Genomic DNA, 23,917 nt, shown 5'->3' on the forward strand with positions numbered 1-23,917 from the left:
TCCGTTCATTCAATTATTTATATTTTATTGTGTTGATAATGATGAATAAACGTTATTTCATTAAAAAAATATTTTCAGTTCTGGCTGTACTAGAAATTTGGACGTCTCAATATCTTTATTTGTAAGAATCTTATTTTTTTTTATTATTTATTTATTTTTAGCTTTTTTTTATTTCTTTTTTTATCTTTTCAGTTTTATGTATTAAGATTAATAAATAATAAATATAATTAATAATAAATAAATATGACAAACAACTCACTTCGAATTTAGTAAAAATCAATGGGCATGGTTGGGGAAAAACAAAAACAAAAACCAAAAGCAAAGCAAAAAGCAAGGGAAATTTTTTTCAACCAGAAAATCCCTGGGTGAGATTTCGCGCCGATCTCCCCTAGCCGGTAAGCTTGCGGGTAGGGGAGAACCGTCTTCTTTTTCCGATCGCCAAGCATATTGATACTCGCTCCGCTGGGTGAGAAAAGCGGCCACGCCAATGTAAATCGGAATGATGGTTTTCCGCAGATGGGAGTGCGCCGCGCACTCCTATTTCCTACCGCGGGATGCGCGTTTGGCGAGCGCCAGGCACGACTGGGTAATTGTTGCAAAAAGTGGGAAAGGGGCAATATACTCTCCAATAGGCAGTTCGGTAGAGCTCATCTTCTAGTATACCCATTAGAGATAGAATACTATTTTTTGTGTAGCTAATATACTATCTAAAACTAGGATATAAAGATTGATGTAGCCTTCCAGAAGACCGAGACATACTAGCATAAAATAACAAAAAGTTACAATATGGTTTACAATATCAGTTTATTATGGGAGGCTACAAAAGGTTCTATTAATGTACAATGCAATGTATGTGACTAGTTTAAATTGGGTTAACGCTTGGCTAAATGCACGTTCCTTCCTGGCGGTCCACTCTTTAGTTGTGCATCACGTTCTCGTAGAACACGGGCAGCTCCGACTGGAGGCGCAGCAGTCGCACATAGGTGAGTAGCTTCCACTCGCTGAGCGGCTTCTCCTCGGGGTGCACGAAGGTGGACGTGTACGTGACCAGCTCCTGGGAACCATCCTGATCCAGATCGGCAATAAGGGTTGAGTACTCTTGGTTGTTTAGGTCCGGCTGGCACACCACTTCGTTCCGATCGTTCCTGCAAAATTGGACGATGTTGCTCTGCGAAGTGTTTTCGATTCGGGTATCGGCCCCAACGAAGATGACCAGCATCACGGTTTCGGTGATCATCTGCATTTTGTAGCTGCCTCCGGTGATGCCAGACATGCCATTTGCTTTCGTTTGGTTCTTGGATGGCACCCCAAAGGTCTCCCTCTTCTGCACCAAATGCCCAAAGACGTCGAATTCTTGGTGGGATGGTGGGAATCGGTGCTCCTCAGCTGGGGCACGACTGCTCCTCTTTAGCCTTTGTTGCTGCTGCTTCTTTTTCTCCTGCAGCTTCTCCTTGTCCTTAATGGCGTTCATGTTCTTTGTGTGATTGCTGCTGCCACTCTTCTGGACATTGTTGCTGGAGGAGCTCGGTTTCGTGGGCTTCACCAGGCCATGCCACTTCCAGAATTTCATCACGAAGCCGGACATCTGGTTCTTCGAGTTCTTAAAGTGCCACTGGGCCGGAACCATTCCGTACATTCCGCTTTCGCTGAAGCTACGGAAGACACTTGGCTTTCCGTTGCGAACTTCGCTCAGGACAAAGGTCACATTGCAATCCTCCGGACATCGCCCTCGGTTTTCGACCACCAGCTCCCTTCCGCTCAACGAGTATATGTTCTTCTGGGAATCCGCTTCGCGCCGCTGCCCATGATTGCGGTGCTGGGAGATCTTCGAGGACGGAAGCAGTCTCTGGCCCACAATAGACTTGTTGGTAATGAGGGCGAACAGTTCCGCCAGGCTCTTGGACCTCGGCTGCTCCGTTCCGTTGGATCTTTGGCACGAGAAGCTGACATTCCCGCCTTCCAGGTTATTCAACAATTTGATGTTATTCAATCTCAGGCAATCGTGGATGCGGAAGCCCTCGCCAATGGGGCTGCCCTTTCGGCCGGAAAGCAAACGCAGCACATTTCGCGCCTCCAGTTGGGCAGGCGGCTCGTGTTTCTGCTGTGCCAGCGACTTGGTACGTTGCTCCAGCGACAAACTAGTCACCAGCAGCAAGTCCAGCACTCCATCGTTATCAAGATCCGGAAGAATGATGGGAAAATCAAAGGCGTCCACTTTACGGGCCGATCGCTCCTTGAACCACCAGAGCCACTGTCCGGAGACGGGATTGATGGCGCCCAGTTCACCATATTCGTCCAGCACCAGACAATCTGACTTTCCATTGCCATCGACATCAATCAGAGTGCAGTCCAAAGCCACCGGCTCATCCACCATTTCCACAAACCAGGCCACTGCTCCGGAGCTGCCTATCAGGCAAATTATCCCATTGCGGCGCTCGTTGCCTGGCCGGAATTCGGGAAAGAAGGCATCGCCGCGATACATGAATATCAGGTTGTTCTCCCAGATACGCAGTCCACCCACTACATTGACTCCTCCCTTGAGCTCCGCCCGGGTGTAGTTGTTTAGCCAGTTGTGGGTCTTGATGCGATCCCCGACAGCTGGACAGGCGCCGGTTCCATCGGCATTTCCGCACGGAACCAGCCAAACAAAAGAGACTACGGCAAAGACACAAAGGAGAAGGCTCCCGATGAAGCAGCAGCGCCTTGCCGGGGACATGGGGGTCCGTTTGGATGCCTCTAGTCCCTGCGTGCTGCCTAGAATGGCCACATTGTCGGCATTAGAGTCGAATTCGCTGTTGAAGTTGGACAACTCGGATCCAACCCCACCATTATCACTCAGCATGACGGAGCGAAAAGTGTTCTGCATGTTGGTCGCGTAGCTACTGCCCTCCAGTTGAAATTTCTGTGGGTTCCTGTTCGGATAGCCTCCGTTTGTTGGATTCCTGGTCACTATCCTTGTGGAAGTTGTGGCCCGCGTATGGGGCGACTTCAAAGGTAAACTGTTTGGCGGAATGCGACTTCGTTGGGCTTGCAGCTGGAGAGGATTCGTCGAGGACTCTGGATTGCGGCTATACTTGCTGGCGTTGTGTATCTCGATCTCTTCGTCGGATTCGGAATCGCTCATCGCCTGCCTTAACGGTGCATAGATGCCACCCGGGTGACCGTTATTTTGCAACGCTTCCGTGTGCAGCATTTTAGCTAGAAAAATCAATAAAATTCCGTTGCAGCACTCGCAGCGAAACCAATGAAAAACCACATTAAATTACCTCCGGTAGATAACAAACACACTCAATAGCCGCTGGCATCCACATAGCTACTGCTTTTGATCTTTATTGGATTAAGCGAAGCATTAATTTACGAAAAAACACCCTTCGATTCGAAAGCTTTTTTCAAAATTTAAATGACACTATCGCAGGGGATGGCACTTATGCGACACTTAATAGTGTTGGTCAACGGGGAGTGGCTGATCGATATATATCGATACATATATATCAACTACCATCGCTAGGAAAAACAACAACAAACAACAACGTCTGTGGTTTACGTGCGTGAAAATTAGTTAAGTTTTGCTAAAAAACCACATTTAACGCAGTCCCAAGTACTCCATATGCTGCAGGGCAGAATTGGGAAAGCGCCGACCACCTGGAGGACGGAATTCGTTGGTCGAAAGTAGCCGTAGAGCGTGAAATTGCGAAAGTGAAAACGGGTCAGGTGCTGGGAGTGAAAAGTGAACAAAACCCACTAAACGCCACTGAACGGGTGCCAAAATAGCGAAATAAAGAGGAAAACCCAATAAAGACAAGCCTAACAAGTTCATAAATAAAATTCACACAACTACTACTTAGTTTAGGGCGATTTCCTTCGAAAAACAAGGTGGCCAAATCAAACAAACTGAATCGAACACCCACACACTTTCTCGGACAAATTGTGTATATTGCGTTGTGTGGTGGGGAGAGCTCGGTGGGTCAGCGGAGGGAAAGCGAGGAAAAGCCACCGAACCCATGTCCTACATGATGGCCAAGACGCTGGAGGAGCAGAGCCTGCGGGAGTGCGAGCACTATATCCAAACTCACGGCATCCAGCGCGTCCTGAAGGACTGCATCGTCCAGCTATGTGTTCGTCGCCCCGAGAATCCAGTGCAGTTCCTGCGTCAGTACTTCCAGAAGCTAGAGCGGGTAAGTAACTAATGCTTAGAATAATTTTAATTCTATTACTTTCGTTTAAGTTTGAGTCGAGTGAAAAGGTTGATGGAAGAGATTACCTCATAAGGAGCTACCTAAGAAAGAAGACAGATTTTTGGTCAGACAGATTTTTTTAATAATTTTTGAAAGCTAGTTTGATTCGAAATATAAGCCGGAATATAAAAATTAGACAAATTATGAAAGTTTCCTTTCCCCGACGCTTTGAATCTATTCTTGGGATTGGTTCGTTTTGAAGGAGGGCGCTGCTATTTTCCCCATCCAGTTCAGTGAAGGCCGCAGGCTGTTTTTCCCAGCAGCTTTCCGAAATCCGTAATTTTGATATAATTTTTGGGATCTGTCTGGTTTTTTAGATTATATGCATAGACCGAAACATGTTTGTGGAAGCGACGAGGCTGACGATCAGCACTTTTTCGGGCAAGCTGCTTTTTTGGGTTTGCTGCACTTGGGCTTGGCCTTGGCGCACTTTGGCTTTGGCTTCTTGGGACACGCCGGGGCCCTGCGACACGGGTTCTTGGGCTTCGGCTTACGGCACATTGGCTTCGGCTTGGAGCACTTGGGCTTCGGCTTGGGGCAGCTAGGCTTGGCCTTCTTCGGCTTGGTCTTGCACACCTTCGATGCCTTCTTTTTGCCGCACTGACCGTCGTCGTCACCGGCGCCGCCGCCGCCGAAGGAGAATTCATTGGTGCTGGCTGCCCCAGAATCTAGGTCCATCCCAGCATAGGAATATGCTGCCCTATGATCGTCGCATGCGCGGGCGTTTAAAGCATTCGGAATGGTATGGGCCTGCTGTCGAAAAGGACATCCAGTTTGCATTTTAAAATGATGGAAATTATTGCAGAAAATGTGACTTACCCCGTTGAGTCTTTTGTTTGAGCCATGGTTGAGGGCCATGTCGCACCAGCGTTGTTCCGCCGCCTTGGTAACCTGGTCGTGGCTGTAGTAGTCGCCATAGCGGCTCCTGAACTCGTGCAGGAAGCGCGAGTAAGGTGACTCCAGGGCGTTCGATCCGGCGCTATCCTGCACGCTCTGGTATTGCCGGCCGTGCGAGCCGCCGCTCGATCCTTCCGACTTGGAATCTCGATGGGATTTAGAGTCCTTTGTGGTCCTGGGATCTCTGTTGCTCTTGGCATCCCTCATCGACTTGGTATTCTTTGTCGGGGATGGGTCGCTTTTTTGGTTCGGAATGCGATGGCTGATCGGCTGCGAGAAGCTGTCCTCGCTCGTCTGGTCGCTTGTAAAACTGCTCATGTCTACTTTTAAATCACTATAAAATCACTATTAAATAACCGAAAGTTTAAACTTTTTCACTTGAAAATTTCTTTAGAAAAATACAAAATAAAAATATTATCAAAATTTTTTTTTTTGGAAAAATTATAAAAATCACTCTGAAGATTTTTATTTGATTTTTTTTGGAAGCACACGTGTGTTCAGGACGACGATTTACTTTAGAATGAATATGTCTGGGGCTTGTCGGCAGCAGCTTGATTTTTTCTCAATTTCAAAAGGCCAGGACTACTACGTTCGCTTCGTTTCCGATTTTGGGACAGTACAGTCCCACTGGAGTTGGCAACTTCGAGGTCCCCCGGATCGAGTAGCCTTTGGTTCTACCTTTATTGTTTCAAGGGAGGGGATGCTTCCGATAGCTTTAGTTGATACACCGCAGCCTGAAGGACAACATCTCTAGCTGCTTGTCTAATTTTGCTAAAATCTTTTTCCATCCGGATTTGTACTCTTTTTTTTTTTTGTAAATTTTTCAAAAGAAACTGAAATTCTTGTTTGTCGAGCATGGGACGTGCAGAGAAAATGACCAAGCCCGATAACGACCGTCCAGGCAATCCGGTCTTCATCACCAGCTGTGCCGAGTACAACTTCCTCCGGGAATACCGCCGGGGCTGCGAGCAGGGGGACAGCTCTCCCCTGACCATCCTGAGAGAGGCCACCAGTGCCTGGCAGGCCATGTCGCCCGAGGAGCGGGCAATGTTTGAGGAGGAGCGCTATCTGCGGATGAGCTTCGATTGCTCCAGCCTGGACGCCGTGGGCCTGGCTGTCGATGTGGTGGCCGCCGAGCAGATGATCGTCCACCGGACAGCCAGCACTTGTCTTGTTCAGAAGACCAAGCCCAAGTCCAAGCCCAAGCGCAAGATGGCGACCAAGTCGGCCGCATGGAAGCGGCGCAATCAGATCCCAAAGGCGCGCGTTTCTAGACCAAAGCGTCGTGCCCGTAAAGCCCGACTCATGCCGAGTCCTGGACGGGCACACGCTGCGTAGACTTATGACTACGCAGCGCAGAACCAGGAGGCCTGGACTGTAATATCTATATTCAATATTGTTCGATTTCATAGGTGTTTCAATAATAATAATAATAGTTTGCATTTTGTATTAGTGTTTCTTGGTTTTGAAGATAAAAATAATATATTTTTGTTAGTTGTAAGTTAAGAAATCTTAGATCCATTGGGTTGGTTCTTACTCATACCCTTAAGATACTAAATACTATAATATTCGTAGACTTGCAACTATTTATAACACTACTGCTTGTAATATTACAGCTTATAATTATTCCCACAATATAGGATATAATATATAAATATTTCAAACATAAAGATAAGATATAAAGACATATAAAGATTCAGCCAGTTTTAGGATGGTTCTAACTAGAAAGAGTGCATTATAAGAGCATATAGTATAATAACTCTAGGCTTATGATACTTATACTATTGCTTATAGCACTACTCCTTATAAGGATATAAGATACATAAGATTCAGTCACTTTTAGGTTGGTTCTTCCTCATACTCTTATGATACTACTCATATACAATAATACTACTAGACTGCTTATTATTATCCCCACAATACAGGATCTAATAGCCCTATAGCACCCATAGAACTTGAGCAAGTGTTCCGGAGTCCAACGCTTTAAAAAGCAACAAGCTGAAAATCAATATAGCCCCAGAGGTCTATTTTTAAGCGGAGTGCCGCAGAAAAAACTGCTGGAACTCTACTCGGAGAGCGGTGAGTTCGAAAAGACATGGCTGATTGCTAATTGGTGGCTCGGCCAATTAATTGCATCCTGCATCCTGTTCAGGAAGTGCACCTATGCCGAGGGAAAGCTCTCGGTCGGCTATCGTCTCTCGACTCTCGACTCTCGGCCAGGTTGCAGCCAAAGCTTGCAACGCTGCAATGTTAATATAAAAGAGCACCTGTGGAGGCGGAGGTGGAGGTGGCCTCACCCCACACATATCGCCGCCCGCCCCCGCCCCGAACAGCTCTCGGCCGTGTGTGATGTGGCAGGACCTGCTGCCTGTTGAATGCTGGACACTCCAATCAGTCGGATTAGCAGACTGGCGCCGTGCAGAAGCAGCAGCGTCCTGCCGCCACATACTACCTACATTATTTTTTTGTGCCGTCGACTGTGTTCTTGTGAAATGGGCAACCAGTTGAGCGTGAACAGCATCCAGGATGCGGTCATCGATCGCTTCCGCTCCGTGGCACTCACAACCGATGCCAACGGCGCGATGCGCATCCGTTCCTTTTCGGAGGGTGGAGTGTCGACAGCCACCCACCACCATCATGGTGGCCACCAGCATCATCATAACGAACAGCATCCGCAGTTCAGTGGGCGTGGCGGACGCCTCCTACGCGAAAGCAGCATCGACGGCGGGGTGGCCGTGTTCGACGCCCTGCTCCGGGACGATCACGAGCACCGTCTTAGCCTGGATGCAGTGCATCGGATGCGGCATGTTCGCACCTCCTGCACCACGATCCCCGAGGAGGACGCCATCAGCGATCGCAGCCTGCAAATGCACCTCACATCCATTGCCCGCGAGCACCAAGTAAGTGTCCGGGCGGGCGGCTCTGGCCTGGAAGAGCTTTCGTTCTTGGGGGCCAAATGTCCGAAGTAGAGTGGGAGTGTGCGCGTGGGAAAGCTCTGATTTCCCTCCGTCCGGGGGTGGGCTTGGAGCTGCAAATGACGGCCTCGTAAGCTGAGGAGCAAATAAAATGAAAACAAGTTGGTTCTGGTGAGGTAGTAGGGACTTTTTGATATCCTTTAAAGCAGATTCATTTGAGCTAAAAAATCAAAGAGTTATGGGCTAAAGTCTATCAAAAAAGTTACAAGTTAAGAGTTTAATAAATGCTAAAAACTATCCTTTTACAATAGCATTACGATCTATATTTCTTTTTTAAAATTCGAAATTTATCCCTAAAACTAAGCATATTAAACTATAAGACAGATGACTTTCTTAAAATCTACCATATTTTAAAATATTCTAAAATCTACCATATATCCATGCGTAATTATGCATATTTAATTGTAAGAAAAATAAACTAGAAATAGAAATAGAAATCCCTCCCAGTAAAATCCAAACAACTGATATACCCTTTGGAAAAAGGATAAATCCCACCCGAAGACAGAGACCCTCACGGAGCCATAGCTTTTAGGGAGTTAATGTCGATTTTGCACTTGAAACTCGCAGGAAAGGCAAACAAAATCAAAGGCTGCCACTGCCATTGGCTTTGCAATTGCCTTTGCTTTGCTTCGGTAGTCCTTTGGCTGGTCCTTAGTCCTGCGAAAGCTTTTCCCGCCACTGGCTGCGTCATAGCTTGTTGTGTTGCGAAAACTTGACTGTTTTTTTTTTACCATTCAGCATACATATACATTTCCATTTACTGTGCGTGTTGCTGAAGGTCATCCTGTCGTATTTCGTATTCGGATTCGGATTCGGATTCGGTTCTGGGTTTCGGTGTGTTAGTTGGTGGCTCTGCTCCTCGCTGGCTGCCTCGGCAACTCAGTTACCTTTTGGCCACCGTCAGCAGCATTTCGCATTTCGCCAGTTTAACAGCTCACTTTAGTACGATATTTATTATTTTCGGTCGTTAGCCCCCGACGATTCCGGCTGATTGATTGCCACGCGAATTCCGCCGCCGGAATCATCGAATTGTCCACTTTACGGCTGTCATCGTTCTGTCCGCCAGCTGATAGCCATCGTGTTGCCACTATTTAGGCCATAAAATAAACGTAATTGCAGGTGAAGGAAGGACGGTCCCAGGATCCGGAAATAACAAAGAATGGTGGGTAAGCTTTCAAGTGTTAAATAGGTCCTTGGGTCTAGTGTGAAATTCTTGAAATTGTATAGCCTTGATGCTGAATCCTTTGAAATGAGAAGAGTTTTTAAGGAGGTGTCTTGAAGAGTAGCACATTACTCATACGCCGTGTTGCGCCTGAAAAGTTCTCTTTTTAAAGCTAACACTTGAATGTTAAAATGCAAAATAAATAAAAGTAAAACCGCCTTGATTTATTCACCTTTTGAGCAATTTATGTTCGTTTTCCGTCGCAAAATAATTTGCCATTATAACCGCAAGTGGCTGTTAAATGGCAAACAAATAGGATACTAATATTAGCCCCCCAAATCTGACCTCGGGATGCGGCTCGCTTTTATTGGGAATTATTTCCATTTAATGCTTTTGCATCCGAGGCTTACAATTTTCGTGATACTTTTAAGTGGCTAGAACGAGAGTGATTTATGAATGGATTATGCCGCCTGGGATTATGGCTAATACCTTGAATATTAAAATCCGGGCTGGGATTTGGATTGGTTATTTTTGTGAATAATTGAGACGGTGCCATCCTTGATCCTGCTCCGCCCCCACCCACCACCTGCTCCGCATACATAAATTATCGTTTATTTAACGGACAGGTCTTGGGCCCCAAATCAATGCGAAAATTTTATGTAAATAATATACAGAGAGGGTCCTGGCTAACCTGCTCCCGAAAAGGTACCCGTATCTGCTGTGTATCCTGTATCTCTTTGTTGTGTATCCTGCCGGATGCGGTGACCTTTTGTGTGCCGATCCATTAAGCGGCTTACAAGCCCTGCTCTCACGGTGGAGTGTTCATGAATAATTTGGCCAATAATTAAGGACCTGCGGAGATGGAGATCTCATGTTAATGAAAATGGTGAAAATCTACCCATTGTCCTTCTCGAAGGATGCGCAATACTAACTGCACTAAACTGATAATCCTTTTAGTGCCCCACTGACGTCATTTGGCTTCGAGTTGGCCAACTCTTCAGGCTTCAGCTGTCAATTTAATGCCTGGCTGGCTGCTCCCGGCTGACAGCTGTGACGACGATTGTGGCGTGTCCCTTTTTCGCAGGACATTCGGTGACCACTTGCAGAGGCGTTCTCGTCAAATCGATGGGGCGACACTCTTGCCTTTTGTGTGGCTCGTCCCCAAAAATAATGTTTATGCAGGCAACAAAGGGTCCTGGATGGCATCCTTTTTCCACAGGAGGCAGTGGTTTTCGGGGGCGTGGTAGCCAGTTCACTGAATTGGAAATTTCGCCGAGGCAAGTTTCGAGTCGAGGCGCCTGCAGTACGGGCTATTTTATACGGGTCTGTTCAGCTTTATTACGGAAAGAATTTAAAGCGCCGAGTGGCGGCTGCCACAGAGTGTGGCATAGAAGGAGAGGACACACATGAGAGCGACAGAGCTGGAGAATTTCTGCGTCAAGTAGGGCGCAAAATTTTAATTAATTCGATTATAACACACACACACACAGAGGTGTACACATACATATTATGTTATATACCTGCTGGTGAAAGGAAACAGGACGACAAAAAGCTTTTTCGCATTTTAGTGCAGCGTACCATATCTGGGCTTCCCCTGCCTTCCTGCCACTTCCCGTTCCGTATCGCCATGTTGCAGGCACTTTCTGGCAACAAAGTTAAGCCAAGTGTGTGGCGATAGAAAGTTATGGCATCCACATTAAATGAGCTCTGCCACAGGATACAGGATAGCTGGAAATATAATTCATTGTAAAGAAAATAATTTTGTAAAATGGACAAAGATATTGTAAGTCCTCTGTTCTATAATCTTTTAAAAGAACCTATTCAGAGTAGCCCTAAATATGATCTAAAATAGACCATCTTTTTGGTAAAAACTTGCTAATACTAGTTTGCCAAATGGGCTACCAATTATAGCCCTCCCATTAACAACAAAATCAAACATCAGAATACCAAGAAGAATATCAAAGAACTGCCAGAAAAGTTGCTAATCGAGATGATAAAAACCTGCCTGCTGATTGATTAAAATATAATATTTATTTTTGTTAGAAAAGTGTTCTCCGAGTGCAGTGCCATGCATCACGTTTTACAAATTGCAACCAATTGTCACTTTGTCCGAGTGGCGTTCTGCTCCGGGCGCCGGGTGCAAATTGGCACACTTAACCTGCCGCCCCCACCTTCCCCACCTGCCCCAAGGTCTCATCTAATCCCAACTAGGCGACTTGGAGGGCCCTTCGCCTTGAGATCGCACTAACGAGAGTGTCGCATGCCACGAGGGCCTCTGGCTTTGGCTCTGAGAGTTTGAATCCGTGCCCTCTCCCTCGTTGCGTATACGCCACGTATTACCGATTGATGCCATCAGGCAACACAACATAATGCCTCCTATAATTGTTATTGACAATTTATTAAATCGGCGAATGTGCGAAGTGAATTTGCATTTTTATGAGCTCTTGGAACTATAAATCGGCAGTGCGGCAAATCAAATTTGTATCCGGCGCTGCCTTGGGCAAATAAACCGCCCACAATCTCTGTAGATTTGTTTTTCTTTCTTCTGTCGATTTCTTCGATTTTTTTTTTGCGTTCCACCGGCATTTAAATTGATTTCTTTTGTACGCGGCGAGAAATCAGAGAATCAGAAAATTCTCTTTCAAATTCCTCAGTACTTTTGAGTTTCATATCTTCAGATAGAAATCTATCTCAAAAATTGTCTAATTTTTGTGGCTTTGCTCTTTTGTAGTTTGGTGTTTTTCTGTTGGATGCTTAAAATTGTTATTTTTAATAATTTTGAGTGGAAAGAGACTTTTACTTTCGTTTTAAAAGACAGTGCTTAGTTGTATTAGTAAGTGCACTTGGAGAAAAAAAAATAAAAAGCTAAATTTGTTGAAAAAATATGCTCTGTTTTCTCTAAAAACTTTGTAGATACTCTTCAAGAGAGTCCATGAAAGAATGAAAGTAAAATAATCTTAATTCTAATAAGAAAAACTATAATTTTTTTTCTACTCTTTGGCTTTAAAATTCAAATAATTAAAATAAAAAATAAGCAAATAATTTCCAATGAGACACATTTTTGATTGACATTTACTTTTTGCATTGTCATTGACGTTTGGAATTAATCCTCTTATTTCTGACCAGTACTGGCTAGGGTTTTTTTTTACCAATACTACACTGAAAAAATAGAAAATACTTAAAGTTTCCATATTAAAACAAATATTATGAACAGTTTCGCATTTATTTTTCATAAATACGAGCAAGTAAAATTATTTTTAATAATCCTAAAATCATTAGTAACCCCTCACTGTTTCCAGTGTATTATTAGCCCTTGTGGCCAGGCTACTGCCCACATTTTTGGATCTTTTGGCCGCAGAAGCCTCCACAAGGCAACCGCAAAGCGCCAATGCTTCGCAAAAAGCGAAAACAACACATAACGGTATCACCCACACTTCCACATATGAGTGTATGTGTGTGTGGGGCAACTATTGTGGGGGAAAGATGAAGCCGCTGCTGACGCTGACAGCGACGTCTACGACGGCGTCGACTGCGACGCTGGCGATGGCGCTGTCGCTGGCGGCGTTTGGCGCGAGCTGAACGCGAATTCGAATTGAATTTTCAGTTTGTGTCGCGCCTCCGTTTTGTAAATACGCGAAAGACGTTCGCCGAGTCAAGAGTCGATAGTCGAGAGTCGGGGAAACAGCAATTACAGAGACAACTAACTAATAAAAACGGAAACAGCGGGTAGACCACAACAACAACAACAACAAAAACAACAAAAACAAAGCATGAAAAATAAAAAAAAAAAAAAACAGAAAAAGAACATGAGACACTGTGTTCCTGCAATTGGATTAATTAAGCAATTATAAATGGCAGGAAAACGACAAACTAAAAAAATGAAAATGAAAACGCAAGCAGGCAGGCAGGAGCGAGTGGCGAAAAAAAAAGTTAAATTGGACATTAGCGAGCTAGGAGAATTAAATCAAATGTTTATGTACCATTTATTAGCGGGGTCTAGTGACGCACGATCTCATAAAGTATATTTTTAGGATCTTCTCAACTTTTTTTTTTATATAATTTTATATGATAGTCGTGGCCGTTGCTCATTTATGCCAATTAATTCGGTTGCGATTTCTTTTAATAGCCCAGAAGCGTAAATATTAATCATACGCCATGGGGTCCTTGATCCGATCGAGGGCTTGGGAATCTTCTCTCCAAGTCCTTTGGCTTACTTATATTAGCTTATATTTGTGGCCCAAAAAATATATTTCCAATTTAAAAAAAAAAAAGAAAATATAAAAGCATTTCAGAGCTGTTCACAGCAAATCTCAAATATTTATTTTTATAAAACTTTGACATTGGATTTGTCATTGCTGCTCATGGCGGCTGTTTTTGCTCGCATGTCCACGCCGCGTATACGTAATATTTCTATAATTCTCATCTTCTGCGGGACAGTTGTGTGTCTTTTGAGCAGAGAATTATTACAAGAATTCTTACAAATTGTAAAACACAAATCCCACAAGTAGCCAGTTTTCGTTTTCATTTTAGTTTGTTTGTTTGTTTGTTTGTCTTTCTCTCTGTCCATATTAGAAGCGAAGCTGATTTTTTTTTCACAATTTGTTGCACAGACATAAGTAGCACAAGCACCAGAACCAGCACCAGCACACGGATAAAGAAACACAACACACACCCACACACCACACACACGAAAAGCTAAAAGCAAAGAAACATGTCTAAGGTTTGCCAACGAGAATAGTCATAAATAAATGAGTCTGTTGCTGGTTGTCATAGTTTGTAGACCATAAGTCTAGTTTTTACGGCCATTCAATAAGCACTCATTCACTCGCCCAAATATATGTACAAGCTTACATTACACACAGATGGGCAGTTTAATATTTGGAATTCTGTTGCACAATTGCACTGTGACTGACTGACTGTCCCCCACAGAAGTCGACGCCTTTGCCGGCTGTTATTCATGCTCATTGGACGCAACAATGCCTGCCGCACTGCCCACAATTGCCAGTGGCATCCATTCCATTATGTACCTCGGTTATGCAGTCCTACCTCACAGCATGTGGGGAACCATGCACTCACTGCTCGCCTCTTTGCCAGTCCATTATCACTGGTTTTTATCGTTTTTACGCTAAAATTTATACTCAAAAGCTTCAATATTCCAAAGGAAATAAGCAAGATACAAGAAAAAACAGAGATACAAAGAGCATACAATTCTACTTTCAGATAAGCTTTGTTTAACTCAATAATTGGTCTCATTTTCTTTCTTGATTTTAAACTAATTACAAGCTAATTATAATTACAATTTATTGAACAAAAAAGGCTTAAATATTCCTTAAGAAAATGGTGTTACAATTTTAAAACTTTGTACTTTTTAAAAACAAAAAGTAAAGAAGCAAAAAGCCTACAAAACAAGAAGCATAAAAATTTACTTAAAGATTAGCTTTTTATAACCTGATAATAGGTCTGCCTAGGGGTGCTTTTCTTCCTTATTTTAAACTAAATAGTCCTTAACAGTATAAGGTAAAAATTCTTCTAAATTTGTATTTTTTAAAAGCAAAAAGCATACAAAAAAGCATGAAAAGCATAGTCTGATTTTTGCACTAAAATTTTGAAATAAAATCTACTTAACTATTAAATAGTATTTTTTAAAAGTAACAAGCATAAATAAAAAGCATAGATACAAAAAGCATAGAACTCTCTAACTATCAATAATAGCTCTTCCTCATTGTCTAGCCCTTTTCGAAAGATTAATAAACTTCGTAATAAGGTGAAAATGTCGGTAAATTAGATTTCATTACCCAACTCTCCCCTGCCCACGTGCTGTAGGCGCTGTACTACGCCTCATCTTGCCCCGCCCTGCACACCTTGCCCCACCCTCGTGCCCCGGGTGGGTCGCACCAATTGTCGTCACCTAATCAAGACCTGCATTTGTCATGATTCCCATAAATGTTCGGTTTTGTTTTGTGTGTTTATTGGCAGCACTTTGATAAGGAGCGACCGACTCCAAGGCAAGACTCCGCTTTAAAGTCAACAGAGGTCTATGGTGGTCTATCTATGGTGGAAAAGCAATCAGCCCAGTCTTCAGACCGCAGAGTCAGCCCATCCGGCTGGGGATTGGATTCAATTTACAATTCCAAATCGATTTCCGCTTAATATGTCACAGCGAAAAAAAACTATAAAAAAGTCGCGAAGCTCCGCCCGGGAAAATGGCAACATGAGGAAGGGTTGGATTGGGTTGGGAGCCAGCCTGTCCCTGGCCATGGCCATGGCCAATCCCAGGGCTACTAGTTGGCTGGGCGCCGACTCCGCGTCTGCACAAAGGTCATGGCCACACGCGCCGGCTCGGCCCTGTCCCTGTCTCTGGTCCTGGCCCTGGCCCTGGCCCTGGGAAAATGGCCATAAACAAGTTGCACTTTTTCCCGAAAAGGGAAGGAGGGGGCGTGTGGTTCCGGTGGGGTAAGCAAAATGCCATCCAGAAACGAGAATCTCACTTAACCAGCACAGTTGTATGCAAATTTATCGACGGCTTTTAAAACGGTGCACTCGAAAGGCACTCGGCTGCGTTTTATTTATTTTTTATGGGGACAGTACTTGGTTAACAAAGTGTAGTTTATGGTTCAAGTAAGGGTTTCTAGGGGATACTATTTTTTTTTAAATGTTGACAAGGCTTTTAAAGCTCTAAGAGAAAGATTTTGCAAGTGTATGGATAGATTTTTGAGCTCTTATTATAGCCACATTTGTATGCCACTCGTTGGCCCGAATTGGGCGCCACCAGTCGTTATCGTTCTCTGTTTGTGACACCTGACTGCTCCGGGGAGCTGGCTCCTTCAGCTGACTGGCAGCCACCCAAGAGCTCCGTCAAGCCCGGGCCCGGATGAATAATATTCATTGAGTGGCTCGTTATCTCATCCACGCTCCATGATCGGCTGGCCAACTGCTCGGTTCACCTTATAATTGTGCTTTTTGCTGTTTAATATAATATTTATTTTGCATTTTTTTCCCGCCGCTCTGTTTACAACACTCGGACGGCGTACTTCATGCAGTTTTTGATTTGGCATGAAACAGGTTTGTTTAGACAATAAAAATTAATGAGCAGCGCCTTTCATTTGAAGTTTCTGGCCGAAGAATGCCAGCGTTGAATGTTTTCGTTCAAGAGGTTGCGGTTGGCCGAAGAAATCGAATCAAGTACAATTATTTATACGGAATACAAAATATTTATTATGGGCTTTGATGAAGGAAATAAAAATCAAACAATTGAAACTTATAACTCATTCAGGAAAACAATAAATGGGCCTGACAGACTTAGTCATCTTTATCTAAAAATACACAAATTGCTGCCTTTATTTCTGATTAATGTATCTTCGAGGTACATCCGAGTGGATGTGGGTCTATTTTCGGGGGAATGCATGCCACCCATGAATGCCAGAACCCGCCACTTGCAGTTCAACTGAGTGACAATTTAATGCAACTTAATCGGCATCTCGGCCAGCTGGCAATTATTTCTGCTCGACCGCCTTGACGTCACGGGGCGCTGTGCGAATTGGACTTGCATCTGGGCAGCTGGAACTGAACTTTGCGTGGCCAGAATTCAAATGAGGCGGGGTGTTGCAAGACAAGTGTGGGGGATGCACCGACTCGAAATGCAAAGCTCTTCAGCTACCCGGGACTGGAGCAGGAAGCTCCTGATTTCCATCAGCGGAGGAGGTGAGCTTTCCCGGGCGCGTCTCATCTTCCTGCCACTTGACGTATGCAGGAAATAACCACTGGTTGCAGGTTGCAGGATACAGGTTGCAGGTTGCACACTCCACTCGAGAGTGACGAACATTGCCGCGGGAGTTAATTATTTTACTTTTCTTTCAAAAAATTAGTTTTCAGGGGAAGAATTTTAGTGTTTCTGAAAGTGATTTGAAACAAAGGTATAATTTAATAATTTAATAATTTAATAATAATTATATTTAGGGAGAAAGTGAGAGGTGTTTACTGGCCTTCCTATAATCACAATTATTTCTGAAATATTCTAGTTCTAAAGCTCTAATATGAAAGTATTCTTTTTAAACTCAAACTTGAAGCATATATAGAAGTATCCCTTTGGTCTACAAACTATTGTTAACTGAAACTGCTATACAGACTGCCATTATAAACTCATATATTTAGAATCAGATAACTCGAAAAGCCCCATAAGAATAATGAATGACCAATGACCCGATAAAAACATGCTCAACACTCACAATATGGTTTATTTTTATCATCGGCAGGAACAAGTCAAACTGGATGCCAGTAGACAGGTAATCAGCCCCGACGACGCCGAAGATCTCAGCCCGATGCCACAGACAGCAGCTCCGCCCGTGCGCCGGCGTGGCGGCATTTCCGCCGAGCCCGTTACCGAGGAGGACGCCACCAACTATGTGAAAAAGGTGGTGCCCAAGGACTACAAGACAATGAACGCCCTGTCCAAGGCCATTGCCAAGAACGTTCTGTTCGCCCATTTGGATGAGAGCGAGCGATCGGACATCTTCGATGCCATGTTCCCCGTGAATCACATCGCCGGCGAGAACATCATCCAGCAGGGGGATGAGGGTGACAACTTCTATGTCATTGACGTGGGCGAGGTTGATGTGAGTATTTGTCATTTGACACCTCTCCTCTACCTGTTGCTTAACTGATTACCTTTCGATTCGCAGGTTTTCGTCAACTCGGAACTGGTCACCACCATCAGCGAGGGCGGCAGCTTCGGAGAACTGGCGCTGATCTACGGCACCCCTCGGGCTGCCACCGTCCGGGCCAAGACCGATGTCAAGCTGTGGGGCATCGACCGCGACTCCTACCGCCGCATCCTGATGGGCTCCACCATCCGCAAGCGGAAGATGTACGAGGAGTTCTTGTCGCGCGTCTCCATCCTGGAGAGTCTGGACAAGTGGGAGCGCCTCACCGTGGCCGACTCGCTGGAGACGTGCTCCTTCGAGGACGGCGAAACGATTGTGAAACAGGGAGCCGCCGGCGACGACTTCTACATCATCCTCGAGGGCTGTGCGGTGGTGCTGCAGCAGCGCTCCGAGGTAAGTTGCCAGTCTCAGTCTTCCGGAGGAGATTATCTTATCAGATGTTTATCTTTGATCTTCCAGCAGGGCGAGGAACCTGCCGAGGTGGGACGTCTGGGTAGCAGCGATTACTTTGGCGAGATAGCCCTGCTGTTGGACCGACCACGGGCGGCGACTGTGGTGGCCCGCGGGCCGCTCAAGTGCGTCAAGCTGGACAGAGCGAGGTGGGATTACTATATGACATTGTACTGGCAAGATACTGATACTATTTCTTTGCAGATTTGAACGTGTTCTGGGACCCTGCGCTGACATTCTCAAACGCAACATCACGCAGTACAACAGTTTCGTTTCGCTGTCCGTTTAAGCCACAACGACAGCAGCAAGCAACACCCGCAACATAATAGCAACAAACAGCAACAGCTAACCGACAAACAACATCAACAACAACGCAGCGAAGGATAGTAGAATGATGATGGGAAGAATAAGATTAAAAATAACGCTCAGAAGCAGGTGTAAAAACCCTAAATCGTAAACCCTATAAGTGTGTTAGGTTATTTGCTCGATTCTGAGAGAGATTCAGAATCCGCGGGCTGGAGCAAAGAAACTAAATTGTTAATTAATTGATTCTGTATGTTGTGCTGAAGTTACATTTGTATGTGTGTGTCTCTGTGTAAAGGTTGCAACAGCATGTTCCCCCCAAAAACTTTACCTTCACTGTACTTTACTGAAGATCCTGTATCCTTCCAACTCTCGGAACATGCTGGCTCCCGCAAAAGCAAAACAAAAAGAGTTCTTTTCAATATCCAACTGACATCTGAATGTTTTGAAGATATTTAAACGAAAAAAATAATAATAATAATATTATATATATGTGTAATTGTACAACAAAGACAGAAGCAACAACAACAACAACACACAGCACAGACACACACACGCACGCCAACCTCGCACACTCTCATACGATCGAAAAGGATGTTTAAGGATAACGATGGAGTTTGGAGTAAGGAGGAAAATTGTATTTCGCTTTCGTTGAATTGTCAAAGAAGAAGAACAACATCTACAATTTTAATATTAATTTTTAGTAAATTATTTTTAAACCTAAAGCTTAGCACAAGAAGTGAGAGCGAGTCAGAGCAGTCGACTGCCAGGCATTCACATGAAAATTATTTAAAAATATAAACAAAAAAACCAATTAACAAACGATTTTCGAACTGTTTCTTGTTTCTTCATCGAACTGCGGTTTCTTTGTCATTCTAACACTTTAGTTTTTAATTTTTATGATTTGTTTTAGTGACTAATTTATTTTTAAGCTTGAGCAGAAGCGAGTTTCGAATCAAAAACTGTTGCATGAGAACTGGGCATTTCCAACAACTGCCAGCTTTTGAAAAATATTTTGAAAAAATAACTAAAATGAAAAATATCTTATTAACAGAGTGTGCGTGTGTGTGTTCTGGGCGAGGGTGTACTATGTGTGTGTGTGTGTGTGAGTGTGTGTGGAAGGATAACAACCAAGCTTATTACCCAAACGAGAAGTTGCATTTACAACAAAAACACCCCGAGATATCAACAGAAAGCGATCATTTTTGTGTGTATATATTATATATTTTTAAAATCTGATTCCGATCATGGCACAATTGAAGCTGTTGCTGCATCACACACACACACTAATGCACACCACCATTCGCACACACACTAACTGACTAAACACACGCATTAATAATTAACAAAAAAAAAAGGTTAAGGGTTGAGCCTAAGGATTTTTTAAGGGGTTTTGCGCAGTGTGCAGACCACGCCCACTTTTGGGTGTCGAGAGAACCCGCCGGCGGGTTACCAAATACGGAAGGAAGGCAAAAGAAAAGTTAAAAAATAAAGAAAAACTAACTTTAAACTTGAAACTTGCAGATACAGATACAGATACAGATAGGCATGTGCGATATGAGAGATATGAGAGAATTACAATTAATTACAAAACCATTATAATATTATCAATGTAAAATCGTATGTAAAGAATAAAAAAACCAACGGCAGAAACTAAAAAAAAAACAACTGACAACAGAAACAAAGAGAAAACAACAAGAAACAAGCAAAACAAAAAAAAAAAACAAAAACAAAAACAAAACTAAAAATGAAACAAAAAAAGAGAAACTAAGAAATAAATACATTTACATAGATGTTGCAAAAATCAATAGAACCGCGTGATCAATGGATCTATCCTCTTGCCCCCTTTCCTCGCCGCCACTGCAGCCGCCTCCGCTTCCGCTTCCGCTTGTGCGTCCTTCCTTGCCGCCACCTCCGTGGGCAGACCCCAGCTCTAGCTCCATCCCCAGTCCCAATCCCAGTCCCAGCCCCTTCCTCTGATCCTCTATAGATTTGCGAATCTTGTCAGTTTTCGCTAACAACGAAGCAGCTCGTCCGTCTCCCGGATCCGTACTGGGTTTTGGCCCCCCTCATGTTGCTGGACGCCATCTTCTTCCTGCCCACACTGTTCACCTACCTGCTCATCCTGCTGCTCATCTGCATCCTGTGCTTCATCGTTATCTATATCAGCCACAAGATCTACATCTCCATCTACGACAACCTGCCGCTGCCAGGCAATTCCCGCCCAGCGCTCGTCCGCGCCTCCAACCATGTGATGACCATGCGCAGCTACTTCGAAGGATCCTTGCGCAGTCCTCGCTCCACTCAGGCCAGCTTGCGCTCCCTCTGGATTCAGAATAGGTCGCAGCTTCTGGATACGACAGCTGGTAAGATCCCGGGGTGGATACGGGTTAATACGGAAGTTAAGGTAGCACCTTGTTCCTAGCCTAGAATCACCTTCTAACCAACAATGAAATTAAACCTCATATGAAATTATATCATATGATCTTTAATGGTTTAGATACTAGTAACTTAAATAAGTTGTACCTTTTAAAAGAGAGTATAAGAGTTCAGATAAAAGTTAAGATCTTTTTCAGTCCCCACTTTTATGAAAATAACTCGTATACTCTTTTTTAAGCTTCAAGATATGGTCCAATCATAATTAACATCAAAAATAACCATTTAATTTATTCAAAAACCAGTTAGATGATAAGAAAAAACAAGTTCTTAGCTTTTTTGTACCATTTCCGTTTCCGGTATTGACCCCCAAAGTTCTTAAAGTTAGTAAACCCCGCCACACTCTCCGCCCTACCCCGCAGTTTTAAGAATTGTGGTATCGCTGGAACCCTGCTACCTGGTAAGCATAGAGTTCGATGTGAGTCCGAGTCGAAGGGCAATGAGCTTCCTGTGCACCTGCGACCGGGACGAGCCTGTTTGCGGCGCTGTGGAGCCCCGGCCCTCGAACTCTCTTCACATCGTCCGGTACTTCGACCACCTCTCCAAGATCCCGCGCCTGAAAGTCATGCTTAAGTGCAACCAGAGGCGATCGGACCCGCGGCGAGACAGCCAGGCGAGGATGACCCTCGACGAGGTCATCCAGGAGGCCAAGGAGGCCCAGTGCACGGATCCTGGAGCTGCTTGCCGGGCTCCAACTGCTCGTCGAAATATACGGCCGTCGGCGCCGGCTCCGGACTGAGGAGGGGTAGCTTTATCGAGGAGGACTTTATTAAAAATGCCTACAACTGGCTGCTGTGATGTGGTAGAACTTGTTTTATTGTGTCGTGTGTCCAAAGTCCAGGTGGAGGCTTCAGGGTTGCCGGGCGGGTCAGTGGGTCGGGCGCTGAGATCACGCCAAGTTATGGAAATCGCGTGACAACGAAGGTGAAAGTCAAATCAGTGGTGGCGCGGTGTTCCAGGCAGGGGCGTAGGTTTACCCAAAAAAACTAGATAACTAGAAAGAGGAGGGATAAGCTCTTTATTCTTAGAGGTCTTATAAATTATTCAACAATGATGTCTGAATAAACAAAGCTTATAAGCTTGAAACTCTAAAGATATCTATCTATCAGATATCGTAATTTTATAATTGTAATGTTTATAAGCCAAGAAAGACCCTTGAAATAATCATAACTATAAGAATGGGAAAACCTTCAATTCTATCCAAAAACTATACTCTTCACCACACCTATGGCTCCTAATCTATTCCGTGGGTGAGCCCATAGTGTCGTGTGTTTTGGGCCTTATCATTGTGACTGCGGAATTCGTTATCAGGCAATTGATAAAGTGCTGTCCAGACCGCTGGTATCGCGGCTAATTGCCAAATCACAAGCCCCCGCCCAGATCTCGCCACCAGAAGCGGCGGAAAGGAACGGCCGAGACCCCAAGCAATTTGTTTGACGCCATTTCATTCTTTATTGACGCGGCCAATTAAGACGGCAGCGTTGTTGATTTGATTGCAAGGCTGGAGCGAATATGGCTGGAATTCCATATTATGAGTTAAAAATAAAGCTGGGCTCTGATCAAGTTGCCAGATGTGGTAAACGACCAAGGGAACCAATTGGAAGGGTGGAGTAAAAAATCATCTATTCTCGGCTAGAGCTACAGATTCCCATTGCACAAGATGCTTATCAGAGTCGGAGGCGCCGTCATCCAAACAGAAAACCCGAACAACATCAAGAACAGTCTGGCAACGAAGCGTATACGTAATGCGAAGCACACACAGTTCCATTCAGTTCAGTTCACTTAACTCGTACGCTGCTCAGTTCTCAGTTCTCGGGCAGGTGTCAAGCGACGCACACACGAATCGCGCTACTATTATTAACAATTCCAGAATATCTTATATGGTATATGCTATATGCTACATGCTCGAGTGCCCAATTAGCATACGCGTTTCGGGCCGTCAACCTATTCGTACCTGAGCTTTATCACTCAGTCGGAATACACTACACAAAACACGGCGTCACACTCTCGGCGTCGTTTTGGGAAAGTCGAGTCGAGTACAAAGTCGTACAGATTTTGGAAAAGCAGACATTCATATTCATATATATTTGTCATACAAACGTGCTGACAATCATGCTGGATCCCATTTCGGATACCCCGCTGGTCTTGGCCTATGCCTTCATGTCGCTGCTGGTGCTGATTCTGTGCTTCATAATGGTCAATGTGGTCCACAAGCTCTATCGCAGTCTCAACGACCAGGCAACGATGGTCGTAACAAGTCCGATGTCCACACACCAGCAGCAGCAGCAGCAACAGCAACAGCAGCAACTATTTCTGAAGACCTCCATCATGGAAGTAGACGCCATGAAAACCGGTTAGGAGGTGGACGAATGGATGGATGGATGGATGGAGCCAAGGTGCAGCTGCTGTGAGAATCTCTCTCCGGTTTTATTTTCGGGCGATCGCGAATCGAATCGGATTTGGAATTGGAATCGGAATCCGAGGCCTGCCAGTCAGCTGCACGCCCACCACTCGCACCCATGTATACAATATTTTAATGATAATAATATAAACAATAGCAATTAGCCGTAAATACCATTAGACTTTAAGTACCGCCTGGTCTCTAGTCACTTAATTGTTCATATCGTCCTAGGGTTAGGTTAGCCATACGATGATATTGTATTGTAAATAAAGCAACGTGAACGATAACTAAAGCGGCAATTAAGCTAGATTGGGGGCAAGTACAAAGCACTTAAGGAGTAGTCGCCTGATCGATACGCAAAAGGTCTTATCGTTCCAGCGCAGACATATAATTTGTGA

General features: G+C 44.4%; 6 protein-coding genes across 14 annotated transcripts; 4 read left to right on the plus strand and 2 right to left on the minus strand.

The window, feature by feature from the left end:
- Positions 1-785: 785 nt before the first annotated feature.
- Positions 786-3,427, minus strand: LOC6493077. Its single transcript, XM_001956964.4, has 2 exons — positions 3,267-3,427; positions 786-3,198 (listed from the first exon to the last, which is right to left on the minus strand). Exon 2 carries the CDS (start codon positions 3,191-3,193, stop codon positions 917-919), a length of 2,277 nt encoding a protein of 758 aa, XP_001957000.1. The 5' UTR covers positions 3,194-3,198; positions 3,267-3,427; the 3' UTR covers positions 786-916.
- A 50-nt stretch (positions 3,428-3,477) lies between these two features.
- Positions 3,478-19,507, plus strand: LOC6506917 (cAMP-dependent protein kinase type I regulatory subunit). 8 transcript variants are annotated; one of them, XM_044714689.1, is made up of 6 exons: positions 12,820-12,995; positions 13,842-13,989; positions 17,522-17,881; positions 17,948-18,322; positions 18,389-18,528; positions 18,584-19,507. In XM_044714689.1, exons 2-6 carry the CDS (start codon positions 13,981-13,983, stop codon positions 18,666-18,668), a joined length of 969 nt encoding a protein of 322 aa, XP_044570624.1. In that variant the 5' UTR covers positions 12,820-12,995; positions 13,842-13,980; the 3' UTR covers positions 18,669-19,507. The 8 variants fall into 8 exon arrangements, with proteins under 8 accessions (XP_014764968.1, XP_014764967.1, XP_032309960.1 ...); XM_032454071.2 differs by having other exon boundaries at positions 13,880-13,989; XM_014909482.3 differs by lacking the exons at positions 12,820-12,995; positions 13,842-13,989 and adding an exon at positions 3,478-4,175 and having other exon boundaries at positions 18,392-18,528.
- LOC6493076 (histone-like protein 18C) lies at positions 4,294-5,670 on the minus strand. 2 transcript variants are annotated; one of them, XM_001956962.4, is made up of 2 exons: positions 5,055-5,670; positions 4,294-4,985 (listed from the first exon to the last, which is right to left on the minus strand). In XM_001956962.4, the coding sequence occupies exons 1-2, from the start codon at positions 5,448-5,450 to the stop codon at positions 4,602-4,604; spliced, it is 780 nt and encodes a 259-aa protein (XP_001956998.1). In that variant the 5' UTR covers positions 5,451-5,670; the 3' UTR covers positions 4,294-4,601. The 2 variants fall into 2 exon arrangements, with proteins under 2 accessions (XP_001956998.1, XP_014764202.1); XM_014908716.2 differs by having other exon boundaries at positions 4,294-4,988; positions 5,055-5,669.
- LOC6506916 lies at positions 5,834-6,574 on the plus strand. Its single transcript, XM_001956961.4, has one exon. The coding sequence runs from the start codon at positions 5,988-5,990 to the stop codon at positions 6,468-6,470; it is 483 nt and encodes a 160-aa protein (XP_001956997.2). The 5' UTR covers positions 5,834-5,987; the 3' UTR covers positions 6,471-6,574.
- Positions 19,508-20,485: 978 nt separating the features above from the next.
- Positions 20,486-21,923, plus strand: LOC6506920. The gene is made up of 2 exons (XM_001956958.4): positions 20,486-21,048; positions 21,481-21,923. The coding sequence occupies exons 1-2, from the start codon at positions 20,754-20,756 to the stop codon at positions 21,855-21,857; spliced, it is 672 nt and encodes a 223-aa protein (XP_001956994.1). The 5' UTR covers positions 20,486-20,753; the 3' UTR covers positions 21,858-21,923.
- A 782-nt stretch (positions 21,924-22,705) lies between these two features.
- On the plus strand, positions 22,706-23,806 carry LOC6506921. The gene has a single exon (XM_001956957.4). It carries the CDS (start codon positions 23,006-23,008, stop codon positions 23,474-23,476), a length of 471 nt encoding a protein of 156 aa, XP_001956993.2. The 5' UTR covers positions 22,706-23,005; the 3' UTR covers positions 23,477-23,806.
- Positions 23,807-23,917: the final 111 nt, after the last annotated feature.

The sequence above is a fragment of the Drosophila ananassae genome, chromosome 2R (genome assembly GCF_017639315.1).
Source record: "Drosophila ananassae strain 14024-0371.13 chromosome 2R, ASM1763931v2, whole genome shotgun sequence".
NCBI lineage: Eukaryota > Metazoa > Arthropoda > Insecta > Diptera > Drosophilidae > Drosophila > Drosophila ananassae.